At 39.2% G+C, this 15,253-nt stretch overlaps 1 protein-coding gene across 1 annotated transcript in view; it reads left to right on the forward strand.

The window, feature by feature from the left end:
- The window catches only part of COBLL1 (cordon-bleu WH2 repeat protein like 1), a 73,988-nt gene that overhangs the window by 33,167 nt on the left and 25,568 nt on the right, over positions 1 to 15,253 (forward strand). Inside the window, exons 7-9 of the mRNA XM_019554061.1 lie at positions 11,289 to 11,439; positions 11,837 to 11,911; positions 13,895 to 14,047. Of these exons, the coding sequence (XP_019409606.1) occupies positions 11,289 to 11,439; positions 11,837 to 11,911; positions 13,895 to 14,047 (379 nt within the window). The remainder of the gene's footprint in view (positions 1 to 11,288; positions 11,440 to 11,836; positions 11,912 to 13,894; positions 14,048 to 15,253) is intronic.

Raw genomic sequence — 15,253 nt, forward strand, 5'->3', positions numbered from 1 at the left:
ACACACACACACACACACACACACACACACACACACACACACACACACACACACACTTCAGTTTAATTTTAAGGTATGTATCAAAATTGATGTACTTTCAAAAACATTGTAGTAATGCATTTAGGATACAAGTTCAGAAGTTCTTTTTTTTTTTAAATAAGTAAATATTTATAATTTATAAATTATAATAGCTAGCTTGCATAGATCTTCCAGACACTGTCTTTGACCATGCATCTAGTTTAATAAATTTTAAAAATGGCCCCTCTTCTGTAACAAATGTGTTGCATTTTAAGATGTTTAAGGTCTAAATCAAAGTTCTGGTCTCAGTTTGCTCTACTGGCTTAATAGCTTATGAACTTGATTTAAATGGGGGAGTGTAATGGCTTACATTAATATGTCTAGTAACTGGACAGGCTTTTGACATTTCATGCCATTAGTAAATTGCTTTACTTAGCCCTTTTATAATGAATGCAGTTTAATCTGTTGCTGGAAAAAATGTTTTTCTAAACAGCCTTCTGATCTTTGTGTTTTTAATAGACACAAGTGAGAATCTTGAAACAAATTTAACTTTCTGGAAACACAAGGATGTCAAACTGAAGTCTTATCGTAAAAGGGTCTTCTTGTAGAGTAATGCATAAAGTAATAAGAGGATATCAGGTCAAAATTATCTGTACAGCTGAGTGTACACTAAACTTGTTAAAAAAATTATTTGGAGATGAGTAATGCATTAGGTAGTGTCTTGGTAAAACACAGGCTGCACCAGTTGTGAATTCTAGTTGACAAACAAGGTTAAAATGTGTCATCGTACATTTGAAATGCAGCAAATGTGCATTTCATAACCTGCCTTGAATCTGGCATTTATAAACATTTTTTAACAAATTATATAACCGGCATGTTAGGAAGATGAAATGCAGTACTAAATGAAAAATAAGATTGAGAAATTTGTTGGATGGTGGGCTTAAACAAAAATTCTTGAACCATTTGTCTTATCCTTTACACGTTATTTTTCATTTCTGTTGTCACGGACAACCACAAGAGAGCACTGTTTAACAGAAGTTTTGAATGGTTTCTTGTGTCCAGAGAATCTTTGTCACTTGAAAAAAACAAAGTTTGGGATTTTTGTTTGTTCTTTTATTTTGTAATGGCCACAAAACATGTCTGAGAATTTATTCTTGTCTTTTTTTTTTTTTTTGTTGAAATCTTTTTACCAGATATTAACCTTCAAACATTGTAGTCATAAATGTCTTAACGATAATGTGATTATTCTGCTGGGATATTTTTACTCAAAGTTTTTGCTGCTCGGATTTACCGTTTTGTAGTGATGGGTTTCTCATTTGCCTTATGGTCAATGAAGACAGTCAGTAAGGAAAGTAGAGAAGTTCATGTAGATGAGGTAGCCTGCATCCTTCTCTACTTCTCTCTCTGATTGGAAATTCTAAAAGAAAAGGCCATAAAATGTCCTTTTGCCATTACTCCCTCCTGATTCCATAGCCTTCTGACATATCAGGTACTCCAAAGCTAGCCGTGTGAGTATTATACTTGTCTGCCCCTATGATAAATACTTGTCAAAGTATTTTTATGTTCATTTCTATTAATGAGCATAATAAATATCCTAATGAATAAATTTACTTCACAATGGTAACATAGTTTGATGCTGAGACTTACTCTTCTGAAGCAGTGGTTATCAACCTTGGTAGACTTGAGGCACCTGTTGGAAAATGCCAAATCTTATATTTTGCCATTTTTTATTACAAAAAAAGAGACATTCTTCTGTTTGCTAAGAACTCAAGGATCACTACAGGTCAGAATGTTTTTGCTACTATGGATTCCTGTGTGAAAACTCTGGGTTTATCCTGAGAACCATGTTAGCATGCTAATGTTGGTACTAGATTTATGATGCCTTGTTCTGGACAGACCCAAACTCTCAGACTGACCATGACCTTTCCATTTGATAGTAGGCAAATTTTATTGATATACAGTGATAGCAGATAAGAATAATGCAGGCAAAGCAAACAAAATAACCTTCCCAATTTTATATCTACCGGTCCTAAGGCTGTCCCAGAGGAAAGGTACATCTGGCCAGTACTACACAGGCTTCCACTCTGTGGTTCTCTCTTGAATGTCAGATGTCAGCAGCCTGGAGGTCAAGGACAGAGGCCCAACTCCCACCCTCCTGGTGGGGTGGGTGCAATGGGCTGGTAGTATGCCCTCTGTCCATGGTGGCCTTGAGTGCCCTCCTTGGGGACCCTTTGGTGTTCTGAAATCCTTCCTTTTGTATCCTTTTCCCCCGCTGACTCTTCATTCTCAGGCATCATTGACTGGTTTCCCTGTGGTAGTCATATTGTCCATGTTCTGTCCTGTCAGCGTATTCCTTTGTTCCAACAAACCCGTCACATGCACACATCTTAATTTGGTTATTTACTGGTCTCCTAATTTGGTTCATCCACCAAAGCCAGAAATCTCAAGTGCACTGCAGTTGGGAAGTGTGACCTGGCACCAATACTGAAAAGTCCCTTATCTCTGTTTGGGTACACTGTTCATGTTATGAAACAGTGTGGTACATGTCTTCAATTTCCCAGCCTGTGTGTCTGCTGGCTACAGATGCAGTGGGCCTTGAAGGAAACTCTCACAAACAGGCTTTTAGAAATCAGTTAACTTTTACCATTTCCCTGAACCATTGTTCTAATGCAATATATACTTTGCCTACAAGCCAGTTCCCAAAACCAAACCTCTAAATATCATTTTCTAGCCGTCAGCTAACAGTCCTAACATTGTATGGCAGCCCATGAGACCTAGAAAGGATCCTAAGGCACCCCAGGGTGCTAAAGCACCCTGGCTGAGAATCACTGTCCTGAAGTCAAGCAAAAATGACTCCATATGACCAATCAAAATCCACCAATAGGTGTAGGTTTTGGAATGATTACTGTTACAAGCAATATCTATGACAAACTGCGAAATTTGATGGGGGAAATTTGAGAGGCTGGAAGTTTGTCTTTGAAGGTTTTCTATTCTAAAGTAAACAAAGATAGTAAGACAATATTTGTAGTTCATCTCTGTTGTGCAGGATGGCTAGTTTGTTCAGTTAAATGCCCATTTTGTAAATTTTCTCATTTACAGAATGGGCATTCAACTAATCACTTATGCGAGCAATAGGGATTTACAACAAAATCAAAACTATATTTCTAAGCCTCAGATTCAACCCCGAAGTAGAAAACATTCTTACTATGTCCAAAAGGGGCTTCTTTAATAGCTGTAGACTTGATCTTTAGTGGTAATGTATTATGTTAATAGCTATAGGATACAGTTGATAAATGAGACAACAGTGCGCTCAATACTGTAGAAATCTATAATAGAAACAGTCCTTGCCCCAAAAAGTCTACTCAGGACAGTTGTGCAGCTTCCATGCATCTCATCTTTGCTAAGTGCAGCAGAGCTTTGTGCATGATAGTGGACCAAATTTTGACTCATTGACTTTAGTGTAAATTCTGAGTAACTTGCTGGGGACCATGATTTATACCAGTTCTACATAGTCATGAATGAGACCAGAATTGGTACATTACTCACAACAGTGAAAGGGATACCATTTACAGGTGCCTTGCTTCTTCGATTCAGTATTAATTCCATAAATAATAATCTTAACTTTTCAGTATCCAGTTAGGCTAGCCCACTAGCCTGATTTGTATAGCTAACCAGCCCTGTCTGTTGTTTGGTGTTGTATTCCACTGCATTAACGTCTGAAAGCACGATACAATGGTTTTGCTACAAAATTCCATTTAAGGAGTACTTGTAGTCATCTGCTTCTCTAGTGGGAATGCGCACCTGCAAGGCTTCCATACTGCTTTTAAGGACACTTGCATTCTCTAGGTTTTCCCTCAGTTTATATAGCAATTGGAACATGTCTTGCATCCCGTTTATGGTTCAGGGTGACCTTCAGTTTCTGCTTTAACTTGGAGAAAGGTGGACAAATCGCTCTTTGTTGTAGGGTCCACAAAGAAGACAAAGTGAAATGTCACTTTTCCCCAGATAAACTGTTTGCTCAGTTTTGATAGAGACAAGCATTTGCCCATGCCAGAGTGGTAACGTCAGACAACAGCAAAATGAGCCAACTTTAAGGGAACAGTGTTCTCTCTGTTGTCTGTCTTTAAATTCTCAGTGTATTGTAGTCCAGTTTCTCACAGTATGAAAAAAGACTTTAATGCCTGCCTCCCACGGCTTTTCCAAACTTCTCTGACAGCAGTAGCTAGAAACTAAAAAGAAACTTTTTTCTCTCAGAGAGACTGAACTATTGTGTTGCTTTTATTTTACCTATTTGAGAGTGGCATAACATTTCTTTAAAGATGATTCTCAGTACTTTACTCGGGGGAAGAAAATTACAAGAGGTGTCCTTTCACGCCTCATGTTACGGTGTTGGGTACTGGGATTTATTCACCACTTGTAGGACACAAGAGGTGACTAGTTCAGCTTTAACATTTAATGTTTACACAACAGCCTTTTTTGTTGAATCCGGATGGAAACAAAAGGGTTAGTCTCAAGCATCAGGCCCCTATACTGCTAGTGTCAGTTTCACTGTAAAGCAGAATGGCTTTGGCAGGAGTGGGTTTAGAACTGGCAATTGCAAGCCTTCTTTATTTGCTAATGTATTTAAAGTTTAAGCAACCCCCCCCCCCCAACATCTAGATCTGGCCCAGGATGCACAGCAAGTTTGACACTACTTAAGTTGAGTAACTGGACTGATAAAGTATAAAGATCAGAGCCGAGGACACACGATAGGTCCAACATGTGATGGTGGCTCATGCATCAGCTGAGGATGCTGCAGTGGTGATGACAGGCAAAGTATATCTGGAGGGCAACCAGGGCTGTATCTGCCTTTGTTCACCCTCCTGCCGTGCAATCAGCATGTCTACTGGGGTTGCCCAAGGACCTCACATTCTGTGTCAGGCTACTCTTCCCCACCCCCTCGCCCACCCAAGCACATGCCCCCCCACAAGTTCTGGTAGGCTGTGTGGGGCTGTGGGCCATACATTTGACACCTCTGCTTTGCTTAATGTAAAGTGCTACACAAAAACATTCAGTTGTCAAAGAACAATTTTTTTTTAGGTATACCATACTTTTTTCCCCCTTCCAGTTTAGTATCTTGGTTAATCATCATACTTGCTTAAATATGGCTTGCTCACACACTGAAGCATTCTGTTTGAATAAACTGAGGTTGTAGATTCTGTCTGCATCAGAACACCTATATTAATTTGAACAGATGACCAGTGCTTTGGCACATGCTTACCACATCGCATAACTAAAGAAAAGTGATGTTCCTTCTTTTCCTTTAAAAAAAAGGGGGGGGGGGCAATGGAGAAAAAGGAAAGTAGGATACTGTCCTAGTGTTGAAAGCATTTAAAACACCTCCAGCAATAATTTCCCTTAAGTCACCAATATGGAGCGACTAAAATAACAAGGAAGCTTTGAGTTCCATCGCTTGATGTGATGAAGTGCCATCGCACCAGAAGCTTGCTCACCCATTCCCGCACCTAGAGTTTGAGTCACTTGCAGACAGGTAATGTCAGATTGCTTATAGGCACCAGAACGAAGCTTAGGGAGATCTAGAATGGAATCTCATTCCTCCAAAAGAGGATATGCATGTCGCCAGGAGGACAGCCATAATTGGCAACTGCAAAGTGCAATCTGATTCACATGAAGAAAATTGCTGCAGGTAGCGATATTTTATAAACTATTCAGAGGAGAGTCAATTTCACTAAATGTATACTACATGCCCTTTCTTTCAAAGAGGTTCAGGTTACCATGCTGTATACACAGTACAATTTTGGGAAGGGATCTTGAAGTCCTAGATCCTGAACTGTGATACAACTAAACAACTCTTACTGTTAAATGAAATAAAGGCAAACATAGCTCTTATAATTAGTATTCATGTTTTCTCCTCAGATTACTTATAAATCTATCTCCTTGCTCTACATGATATGAAAGGAAGCAAATTGGTGGTATTATAGGGAGAGCTAAATGATGAAACTGGCAACTAATATGCCTTTGTGTCTGCACCACTTTTTATAGTTGCCTTAGGGATAGTTATCTATACAGAAACAGACAGATTCCTTAGCTGCAAGTGGATGAGCTGTAGTCTGTTGTTTTATTTTTCAGTATTACCCAAAATTTGATAATGCATTTCCAGCACATAGGAAATACTCTGAACTTGCTTAGATACTGGCAAACTGCTTTTTTCCTTCTGACCTGAACTCCCTGGAGCATTCTCTCCCTCAGTTCTGCTTGAAACCCAGCAGAAGAGTCCAGTGGTATTGCTAAAGAAGGTAGAGACATCATAATGTGGAAAGATGTGAATAATTCCTCTTGGGGGGGTCTACCACAAGATAATTCATTTTTAATGTCAGGATTTTCCTATAGATCTTCCACTGTTTATCTCAAGCATGTTACCTGACTGGTCATCTCCTTCCACTGACTGGTCACAGGATGTGGTTAGGAAGCTACATTGGAAATGAAGTGAAGTGCATATGAGAACCTTTCAGATATTTCAATCCTTAACTTACACAGAACTAACAAAGCATTGACTTATTATTGGGTCTTCCTGTGATATATGAACAGATTGACATGTATTCTGTAACAATGTCAGATACTTCTTTAATAACTTTAATTTTTTCCATCTGTTTTTAAATGCTTTTTTTTCACTTTGCAGCCTTTAATAAAAGAGCTGAAAACTCCTAATATTCATCTGCTGAATAATTCCCGAGAAAATCTGTTCACCACTTGAACCATCTTCACTGGAACATTTAGTACTTGCTTGAAATCTATTTCTTGGATGCAACGAACAATAGATGTGAATATTTTAAGTCTTTTTAGTACCATTTTCCTACTGTACTAAGAACCCTATTCCAGAAGGCCTGTACAATGTCTCTTAGGTTAGGGACAGACATTACACACAAACCAGTTTAAGTGACCAGAAATTGGTTTAAACCTGTAACAGAATAGATGTTCAGTGCACATAAACCAGTTTAAAAATGGCTGAAACCAGTTTGAGATTAAACCTGATTGAATGTAGTATCAGACTTAACTGATTTGGCCCAAACTGGTTTATGCAACGTCTGTCCCAGACCCCTTGCTGGTTTAACATAAACCAGACACCCTCAGCATTTTCTCTTGGCTACGCGAGGCTCCCTGTTCCACAGCAGGGCTGGCCTTTCCCCTCTGCTCCGTGGCTGCAGCTCCAGAGACTATGGGCTGCTCCTGCCATCCCTCCCACCACTCCCTGCTAAGCAGGAATTCCCCCCTCTCCTCTGCCTTGCTTAGGAGGTGTATGTGTATTAGCTAGCAGACCATATGCTGGCTACCATCCCTGCTGAATCAATAGGCAGTATTAACAGGTAATGTCCCTCTGTTTTCTTAATGGGGTGATAAACACTGTTATCAATTCCCTCCTAGGCTAATCAGTGTGTCCTGCTGGGGCCTGGCCACGCCCCCATCAACTCTGTTCTGTGGAAGGAAGGGAGGGCTGCTCTAATGCCCCCTGGTTTGTAGCTTAAGCCATTGCAAGCATGTTAGACTAACCTGCAAAGAGTGAATCAGTTCAGATTCAGGCTTTTGGAATGTCTGTCCCTAGCCGTAGACTCCAGTGAAGAACTACAGCAGCATTTGTTTGTTTAGTATTCATGCACAAAATGTCACTGTACCAGCTTATTACTGGGGTGGGGAAGGTAGTGCAGATGAGGCTTGAAAGCCGATGTTGATGGAAATTGTGACATGAAAGTATTTGGAAGGCCACCTAATAGGTTACAGTAGCAGGCAAAGGTGGAAGAGAAAGTAAAGAGAAGAGTTATATGGCAACACCAGATCTAGTCCTTAAGCTAGGGAAGTGAACTGCAACTTCCTAGGCTCTGCATAAAATAGGAGCATGAGCTGTGTGTGAAGTGAAGTGAAATAAATACCACTGATTTTCTTTCCAGCTAACTTAATTCAGTGCTTAACGTGAGGGATGGGCAAATTTGAAGATAAGTAATTTATTTCTCCCCTTTCCTATTTAAATTGCCTTTTTAAAAGAATGAGCTACAGCTCATTGCATCTGTTCCACTTTGACAAATTTCAAATGTTTAACAAAGTTGAAAGTTGCATTTTTGCATGTCAGGACCGATTACTCAAAGTATAAATAGAGTCTATTGAAATATTGTTTTGTTATAGTTGTACAGAGATTTTTTTGTCTCAAATTATGGCTCTTCAGTTTTAGAATTTCACTGTATTTTGGGGTTCAGAGTGAAAAACTATGTTTAGGATCTTTGTATACAAAAAAGACTAATCTCCACTCTTTCTTGCCATTTAATGCCTTCTCTTTTTTCTTTTGGAAGAAGTGGCATGTCCAATTTCATTGGAAACTTTGAGTGGCAACATAGTGTTTTTACACACATTTTCTTGAAAAGTGTTTTTTTTTTCTGTAGAAAGAACAGCTGGAACCAATCAGAGCACCAACTGGAAACTAAAAAAAAAAATCAATTAAACAAAATTAACCCTGAAATACTTCAGTTGCAGGAATGTTCGTTCTAACTTAATTATGGGAGGTGGACTGTGCTGCATAGCCTTTTGGCTTCCGTTTGCCTACTTGAAACCAGAATGAGATCCATAGCCAGACTTCACTTCCCATCAAAGAACTTTACCAAGGATTCCCACTATGCACTGCCTCTTTACCAAAATGGAATACTTGTTGTGTTAGGGATACTTGAGACTGAGGTCACTAGTTAGTAAAAAAAAACAAAACAAAAAAACAAAAAAAATGGTGTTTGAGGTGCAACTCCTACTGCCATGGCCTTTTAGAAGCAAACATTTAATTTTTTTTTAATTGATACAACTTTCTATGGAAAATGTCAAAATGAATGGTCTGGGTTGGGTTGGGTTGGGTTTAGTTTTATTGGGGTGGAGGGGGAGGGGTGTACTTTCCAGTTTTTACTAGTAGTAGAGGAAGAACACTCCACCTCTTCTCAGAGGGGTAGTGTTAAAGGCAATCTTTAAACCATTGTAAAGTGAGGAACATCCATTTGTTACAGTGTGTTTAAATAGTGCTGATTATCCTCTAAGCATCTTAAAGTTATTCTGCTTTTGATGAGCATTCTCTTTGAGTTGTTCAAGGTAGGGTATTGTTAGTCTGCTCCGAGGAGATAAAGTAACCAATCTGCAGTCATCCAGTGTCTCGGGATGCATGTCTCCCAGCCGTGCTATCCCTGACAAACTTTCCACCCTCCCAAATTCTACTGCCCAGGGGTGGTACTAGCCCCAAGCTAATACCCCCACATGCCCAGAATGAGCATGACTGCCAGTCCATATGGTATGACACTGCTGATTTTCCATGGAAACCTGGGCTGAGGGTCAGGCATACAACCCTCCCTTCAAAGAGCTAAGCCAGGGGTAGGCAAAATATGGCCTGTGTGTGGGATCTGGTCCACTAAGCCATTCTCTCGGGCCCACATGGCCCCTAAACATTTTTAGAAAATATTTATCTGTTCCTGGCTGCCGGTCAGAGATGACAGGAGCCTGGAGCAGTAGGGCCCAGGGGGAGCCTCAGCAGGAACACAGCAGCCCAGCCCCACCCCACCCCACCGCCAACCATTCCCCTGCCTTCCTGCTCCACACTGCTCCAGCACCATGTGGCTCCCAGGTGTATTGCGGGACTGAGCAGCACAGGATGACATTGATATCATGTGTATAGGGAGGGTATTTTGTACCATCAGTACTACTGGAAAAATATATTTCTGCTGTCTATTAATTTTTGAATTTTGGAAGGATCTTCAGTAAAATAACTTTGTGAGCCTGCTTATGCCAATTATACCTCTTGGTATTCTATTTTTGTTGTCTCTTAATTGAAGCACAGGCAAGTCCTTTAAACAAAAATGACCCCAGGTCTGGCTCCTGTATGGATTTCTCATTTTTTCTGCTATATGTCTGGGTGTTCTTAAGCCTTTCCAGACATATAGCAGCCCAATGTGGTGTTGGCTACAGCCAAGGCTGGGGACTTCAGTTGGGGTGTGGTGATTCTCCTGCTATGAGCAAAGCCAGAGGTTCCAGGCTGGAAGGTCTTGCTCCTCTCAGGGTCAGATAAGTTGCCATATCTGGGGTCAGAGGAATTTTACCCCACGGTCAAATTGGTATGGTTGGTGGAGAGTTTTGCCTTACTCTGTAATAGGGGTATGACCCTCTACCCCGACCTCTTCAACATATGCTGGCAACATTTTATACAAGCAGGACATTGGCTGCTGTATTTTCCTTGCTTTACCTGTGGCAAGTTAGGGTGTTTGGTATTTGTTGCATTAAGAGGTTAGATTATGATTGTATGGAATGGTTTGGATAGGGATGATCATGCCTCAGGCAGGGGGTAGCTGGATTAGATGACCTCTGGAGTTCCCTTCCAGCCCTACTCTGTATGACTGACTCACCCAAAAATGGTTGACAGTCCTACATAACATTATATGTTGTTGAATGGATAAGCAGTCAGATTTGCTACAAAAATGGACATCTGTAGCAAGGCTTGAAACATTTGTTGCTGCTGAGATCCTCAAAGTAATTACTCCAAAATGAGAAAATATAATATTTCTTTGCCATGAAGCTAACAGCTATTACAATGGCAATCAAGGTTATTGCAACTAGATTTTTTGAGATGCTTAAACAAATGATTTAAACATTTTTTCCCCCTTAATGCATTTTGAATTGCTGTCATAACATACTATCTAAATTTAAATGTACCCATCCAATAAACATATCTTTAGAAGAATTGCTAGGGAAGTTTGTATATATTACAAGTAGCTAGAGAAACATTCATAACATTCTAATTGCTTATTCCACCTAATTAGAACTTCTTAAATGCTTTAGGTACATAGTGTTGTTATAGAAATAATAGATATTTTTCTCCTCTTCAGACTCATCTGACACAGCCTTGTTAAAAAGTCTGGGCAAACTTTCTTCCCATCTCAAAATGTGTAGAAACTTTTTATTTTTTGGTCAGTATGATAATTTTGTGCATCTAGCATTCTGCAAGATTCCTGTGATCTTTCCTTATTCTCCTTCCCCAATACATACCTTTAGTAGTCTTTTAAAGATATTACTTGAAAGAATTATCAGAAAAAATTAACTGTTCCAATTGCATCAAAATATGTTGATTTGTTTGTTTATCCAAGTATTCCTTGTAAATATCACTTTTTTGAGAGCAGTACTTAAATTTTTTCTTGTCATTTCATAAAATACTCTTGCTTTGTTTCTTTCTCTCTCTCTTCCCTCACCCTAAACCCTCTTAGGGCCTGTCAACAGTAGGAATAGTGAGAACAGGTTCTCTGCAGCTTGGTGGCACATCCTCTGTTAATTCCTCCTTGAGAAGGACAAAGCGCAAAGCACCTTCCCCACCATCTAGAGTACCACAAGACCAAAGTGACCACAGTAATGAGACTGGTAATCTTTTAAAATTGTTTTTAATTTGGTAGAAATGAAAAGATGTTAGTAGGATACCTAGCCTAAATGGTTTTTAAGATCCTCTTAAGGATGTTTTGAAGAGAGAGAAATTGATAAGTGGTATCTTCCTCCAAAACCTATATAAATTTTATTTAATATTAATTTGTAAAGTCTTTTAGTAATTGAGATTAGGAAATCATTTTGGAATTGGGGAAACACTGTGGTATGGTTTCAATCACTTAAAGCAGTTGTTAAGGACAGGCTAGGTTCCAGGTTTGTGTCATTGTACAATATCATTGTAACAATGATACAAAACCTTTTAGGTTTGTGTCATTGTTAAAAAGCTGAAAGATGGTGTTGAAATCATCTTGATGTTTTATTTTTAAATTTGTTCCAGCATCAGAATCAGCTGATTCAATTCCTGCAGAAGGAATAGTGGAAGAAACGGCAATAGAAGTGCTCTCTAAAGCAGGTATCAGTCACATGTAGCTTTTTAAAAAAGTAATAAAAATAGTCTACAAGAAATGCTGCAAGTGCTTCAATCTCATTGTTGTGTTGACTTAGGTTCTGGTTTAATTTAAACATTTTACTTAAATGTATTGTTGCTAACTAATCATTTACGTAGTATTATGCCATTCTAAAATACAGGTTTTGCCCTTTGCCCTACCGTTTGTATTAGTTGGTGCATGTTATAGTAGAAAACAAACAAAAACAAACCCAAAAATAATTTATTCTAGAATTTTCAACCATTTAAAAACATCTTTAAAAGGAAACTTTAAAAGGCTGAAGCCTAATCTCCTTTTAGGAACTTTATTTTGCCCATATCTTGGTATGCATAAAATTTGGTGAAGATCTGAAGACTTATGCCTACATTTCCTTTGGCTTATACTTTTGCGAGCTTTATAGATACATATTGTAGCCACAGAAAAGTCATTCTTCTCTAAATCTGGCCTCCATCTTGCACTTAAATTTACTGGCTTTTGATAAAAGGTAATATTGTAATGCCATTATTTATCTTTTTTCTTTTGTATTTTGTTATATTATTAAATGGTGTTTGTATGGTACTTACCACAGCAGGGTCAAAAGCATGACTAATAAAAGCAATAGTAAAAATATTTGATAGAAGAGGACTAATTTATATCCAGCAAGATGAGAGAAATGCAGTTATTGTTTGATGGGCAGGATGGACTTTGAGGCAGGATGGCAACTTACAGACTAACTCATTCGGACAGGGGTTAGCTTTTGCAGGCTACAGCCAACTGTATTAGGCTGTGTAGCCTATGAAAGTTAGTCTGTCTACAACAGGGGTTGGCAAACTTTTACCATTGCAGGCTGCTTTTTCATAAACCAACCCTTACCATGAGCCACAAATTTCTGCACCCCTCAGTGATTAGGAGATGCTGCAGAGAGAATAGATGGAAAAAGGATAGGATTATAATTCAGAAGGAATTTGATAGATTAGATAACCTGATGAAATTCAACAAAGAAAAATGTAAGGTGCTACAAATGCATACACAGAAAATGGGAGAACATTGGTTAAACAGTACTTCTGGTGAGAGGCATCTTGGGTAGGGTTGATGAATCATGGATTCAGTGTGACCCAGCAATGCAATGTAGTTGCCAAAAAAAATGGATGCAGTTTTACACTATGTTAATAGTGTGCAAGAAATGGGAGGTCATGGTACACTCCACATAGCTGATTAGGCCTCAGCTGGAGTGTACAATTCTGGTTCTGCATTTTAAGAATGATGTGGAGAAATTAGAGACGTTCCACAGACAAGTGACAAATAGGGTTTGCAATACCAGGCATACAACCTGAGATTTTTGGGTGCATTTAGTTTGGTGGGAAAGAAGATTAAAGGGGAGGAGTAGAATGTGATATCAATTTCCAAATAGTTGAAAGGCTTTCATTAAGAAGGAAAACAACTGTTCTCCTTTTGCCACAGAGCACAGGAGATGAAGTAATGGGTTTAAATTGCAAGAAAGCAGATTTAGATTAAACCTCAGAATAAACTTTTCTCACTGTTAGGACAGTGTAACAAGTTACCCAGAGAAGTTGTGGAATCGCCTTCATTTGGTGGTTTTAAGAGGCCAGATTCTCTGGAATAATACAGTTAACTTAACTGAGTTGCAGTTAACTTAGGCTCATTTCGATGCCAGGGGGGAGTGTTAACATGTTTTATCCAGCATACATCACAGGTACTTAAAGCGAGACAATGAGTATGAATATCCATAGGACAAAAAGCTTTCTTCCAGGAAAAACCCGCAGGGTCTGTTCAGTTGCCTTCCTGTTCTACTGTCTCTCTGGAGACTCATGTTCACACATACTTTTAAAAATTAATTGCTTTTCATATTTTTAGCTGCCTCTGTTTGCTGTCATTCTCCTGTTTATTTTTTTTCTAATTACAAATTTATTGCATACTAACACATTTTATTATGTCTAAATTGCTCTTAGGTAATGTAGGTGATAGGACCAGGCCCACGGTGTCATCATGTACCTCTCATTCCTTTGAGCCTGCCAGTCAAAGCACTCTCCAGCAACTGACAGATGAAACTAACCTTCCTGGTAACACTTGCACTCCTGATGCATCTGAAATGCCTTTGAAATGTAGGTTTTAGTATCTTTCCTTAGACTGGCTTGAGGATAAGTTTTAAGTAAACCTAATGAGTTCTTGAAGTTCTTGCTGCTTATGCAACAACTCTAGGGAATCAGTTCTGTCCTACCATGAATCTCTTTCTTTCTAAATGTTTAACAGGGAGAAAAAAATAATAATGCATCCATCTACAGAGTCAATGAGTTCTAAGAGAAGGAGAATTATATATTTCAAGTTTGTCAACAGTATGCTTACATTTTAGGATTCTTGACCTAAGCTTGGTTTTCTAGAATTCATATAGTATGAGTGAATGAGTATATTAGATCTATGAACTTAATGGAATAATTGGGTCTTTGTTATTCACATGTTCTATGAAACTTCCTAGGATAGATTTTTTTTGTTTGCTTGTTTCTTTTTTTTTAATAATTCAAGGTGGGGTAGATTGACTTTTATAAAACAATTCTCTTGCATCATTTAGCTAAAGCTCTTTTTCCAGTGCATTCCACAGCTAAGCCGTCCTGGATATTAATGCTTCAAAGCTCATTTATTTGTGATCTTTCTGCATTTTGTTGTGGACAGTATCTCAGTGCACAAGTGTCAGATGTTTATCTGGCTGACCACATTCAGCCCACAGAGGTTGATCATCTGGCCCATAGGGCTTTACACTGAGGTTGCCAGCAGCCAGAAAGTTAAGTGCTGCTGCTCAACCATGTTGCTATGGCTGCTAAAGCCACCAGGCATTCTTATACGTGCTCCAAGAGTGGGGGTTAGGGGGGCGCTTTAATTAAAGTGCTTTCAATGTCTCATGTATCATCAGTTAAAACTCTCCCACCACCATTCTGAAGCATGGGGATGCTGATACACAAGGCATGAAGGCTGCTGGAGGCATGCTAATGGCACACTCCAGTGGACTTGATTTAATCGAGTCTGCTTTGACATGCTGCTTTGACATGCATGTCTAGGGTTACCATGCAGCATCCAGATTTTCCCAGACATGCCTTCTTTTTTTTTTTTTTTTGGCCCCTTGTACTGCATCTGGGTAGGTTTTTAAAATAAGAGCAAGTGTCCAGGTTTTTTGCTATTCCTCTGCTCTCCAGGACTGGCTGCCTGGGGCTGGGAGCAGTGGGCAAGGTGATTTGGCTGTTGGGGGTCACATGCTCCCTGTGCAGGCCCTGGCAAGCCAGGGAAAGTGTGTGTATGAGTGAAGGGTGCATGTGCAA

The sequence above is a fragment of the Crocodylus porosus genome, unplaced genomic scaffold, assembly GCF_001723895.1.
Source record: "Crocodylus porosus isolate Cpor-Errol unplaced genomic scaffold, CroPor_comp1, whole genome shotgun sequence".
Lineage (NCBI taxonomy): Eukaryota > Metazoa > Chordata > Crocodylia > Crocodylidae > Crocodylus > Crocodylus porosus.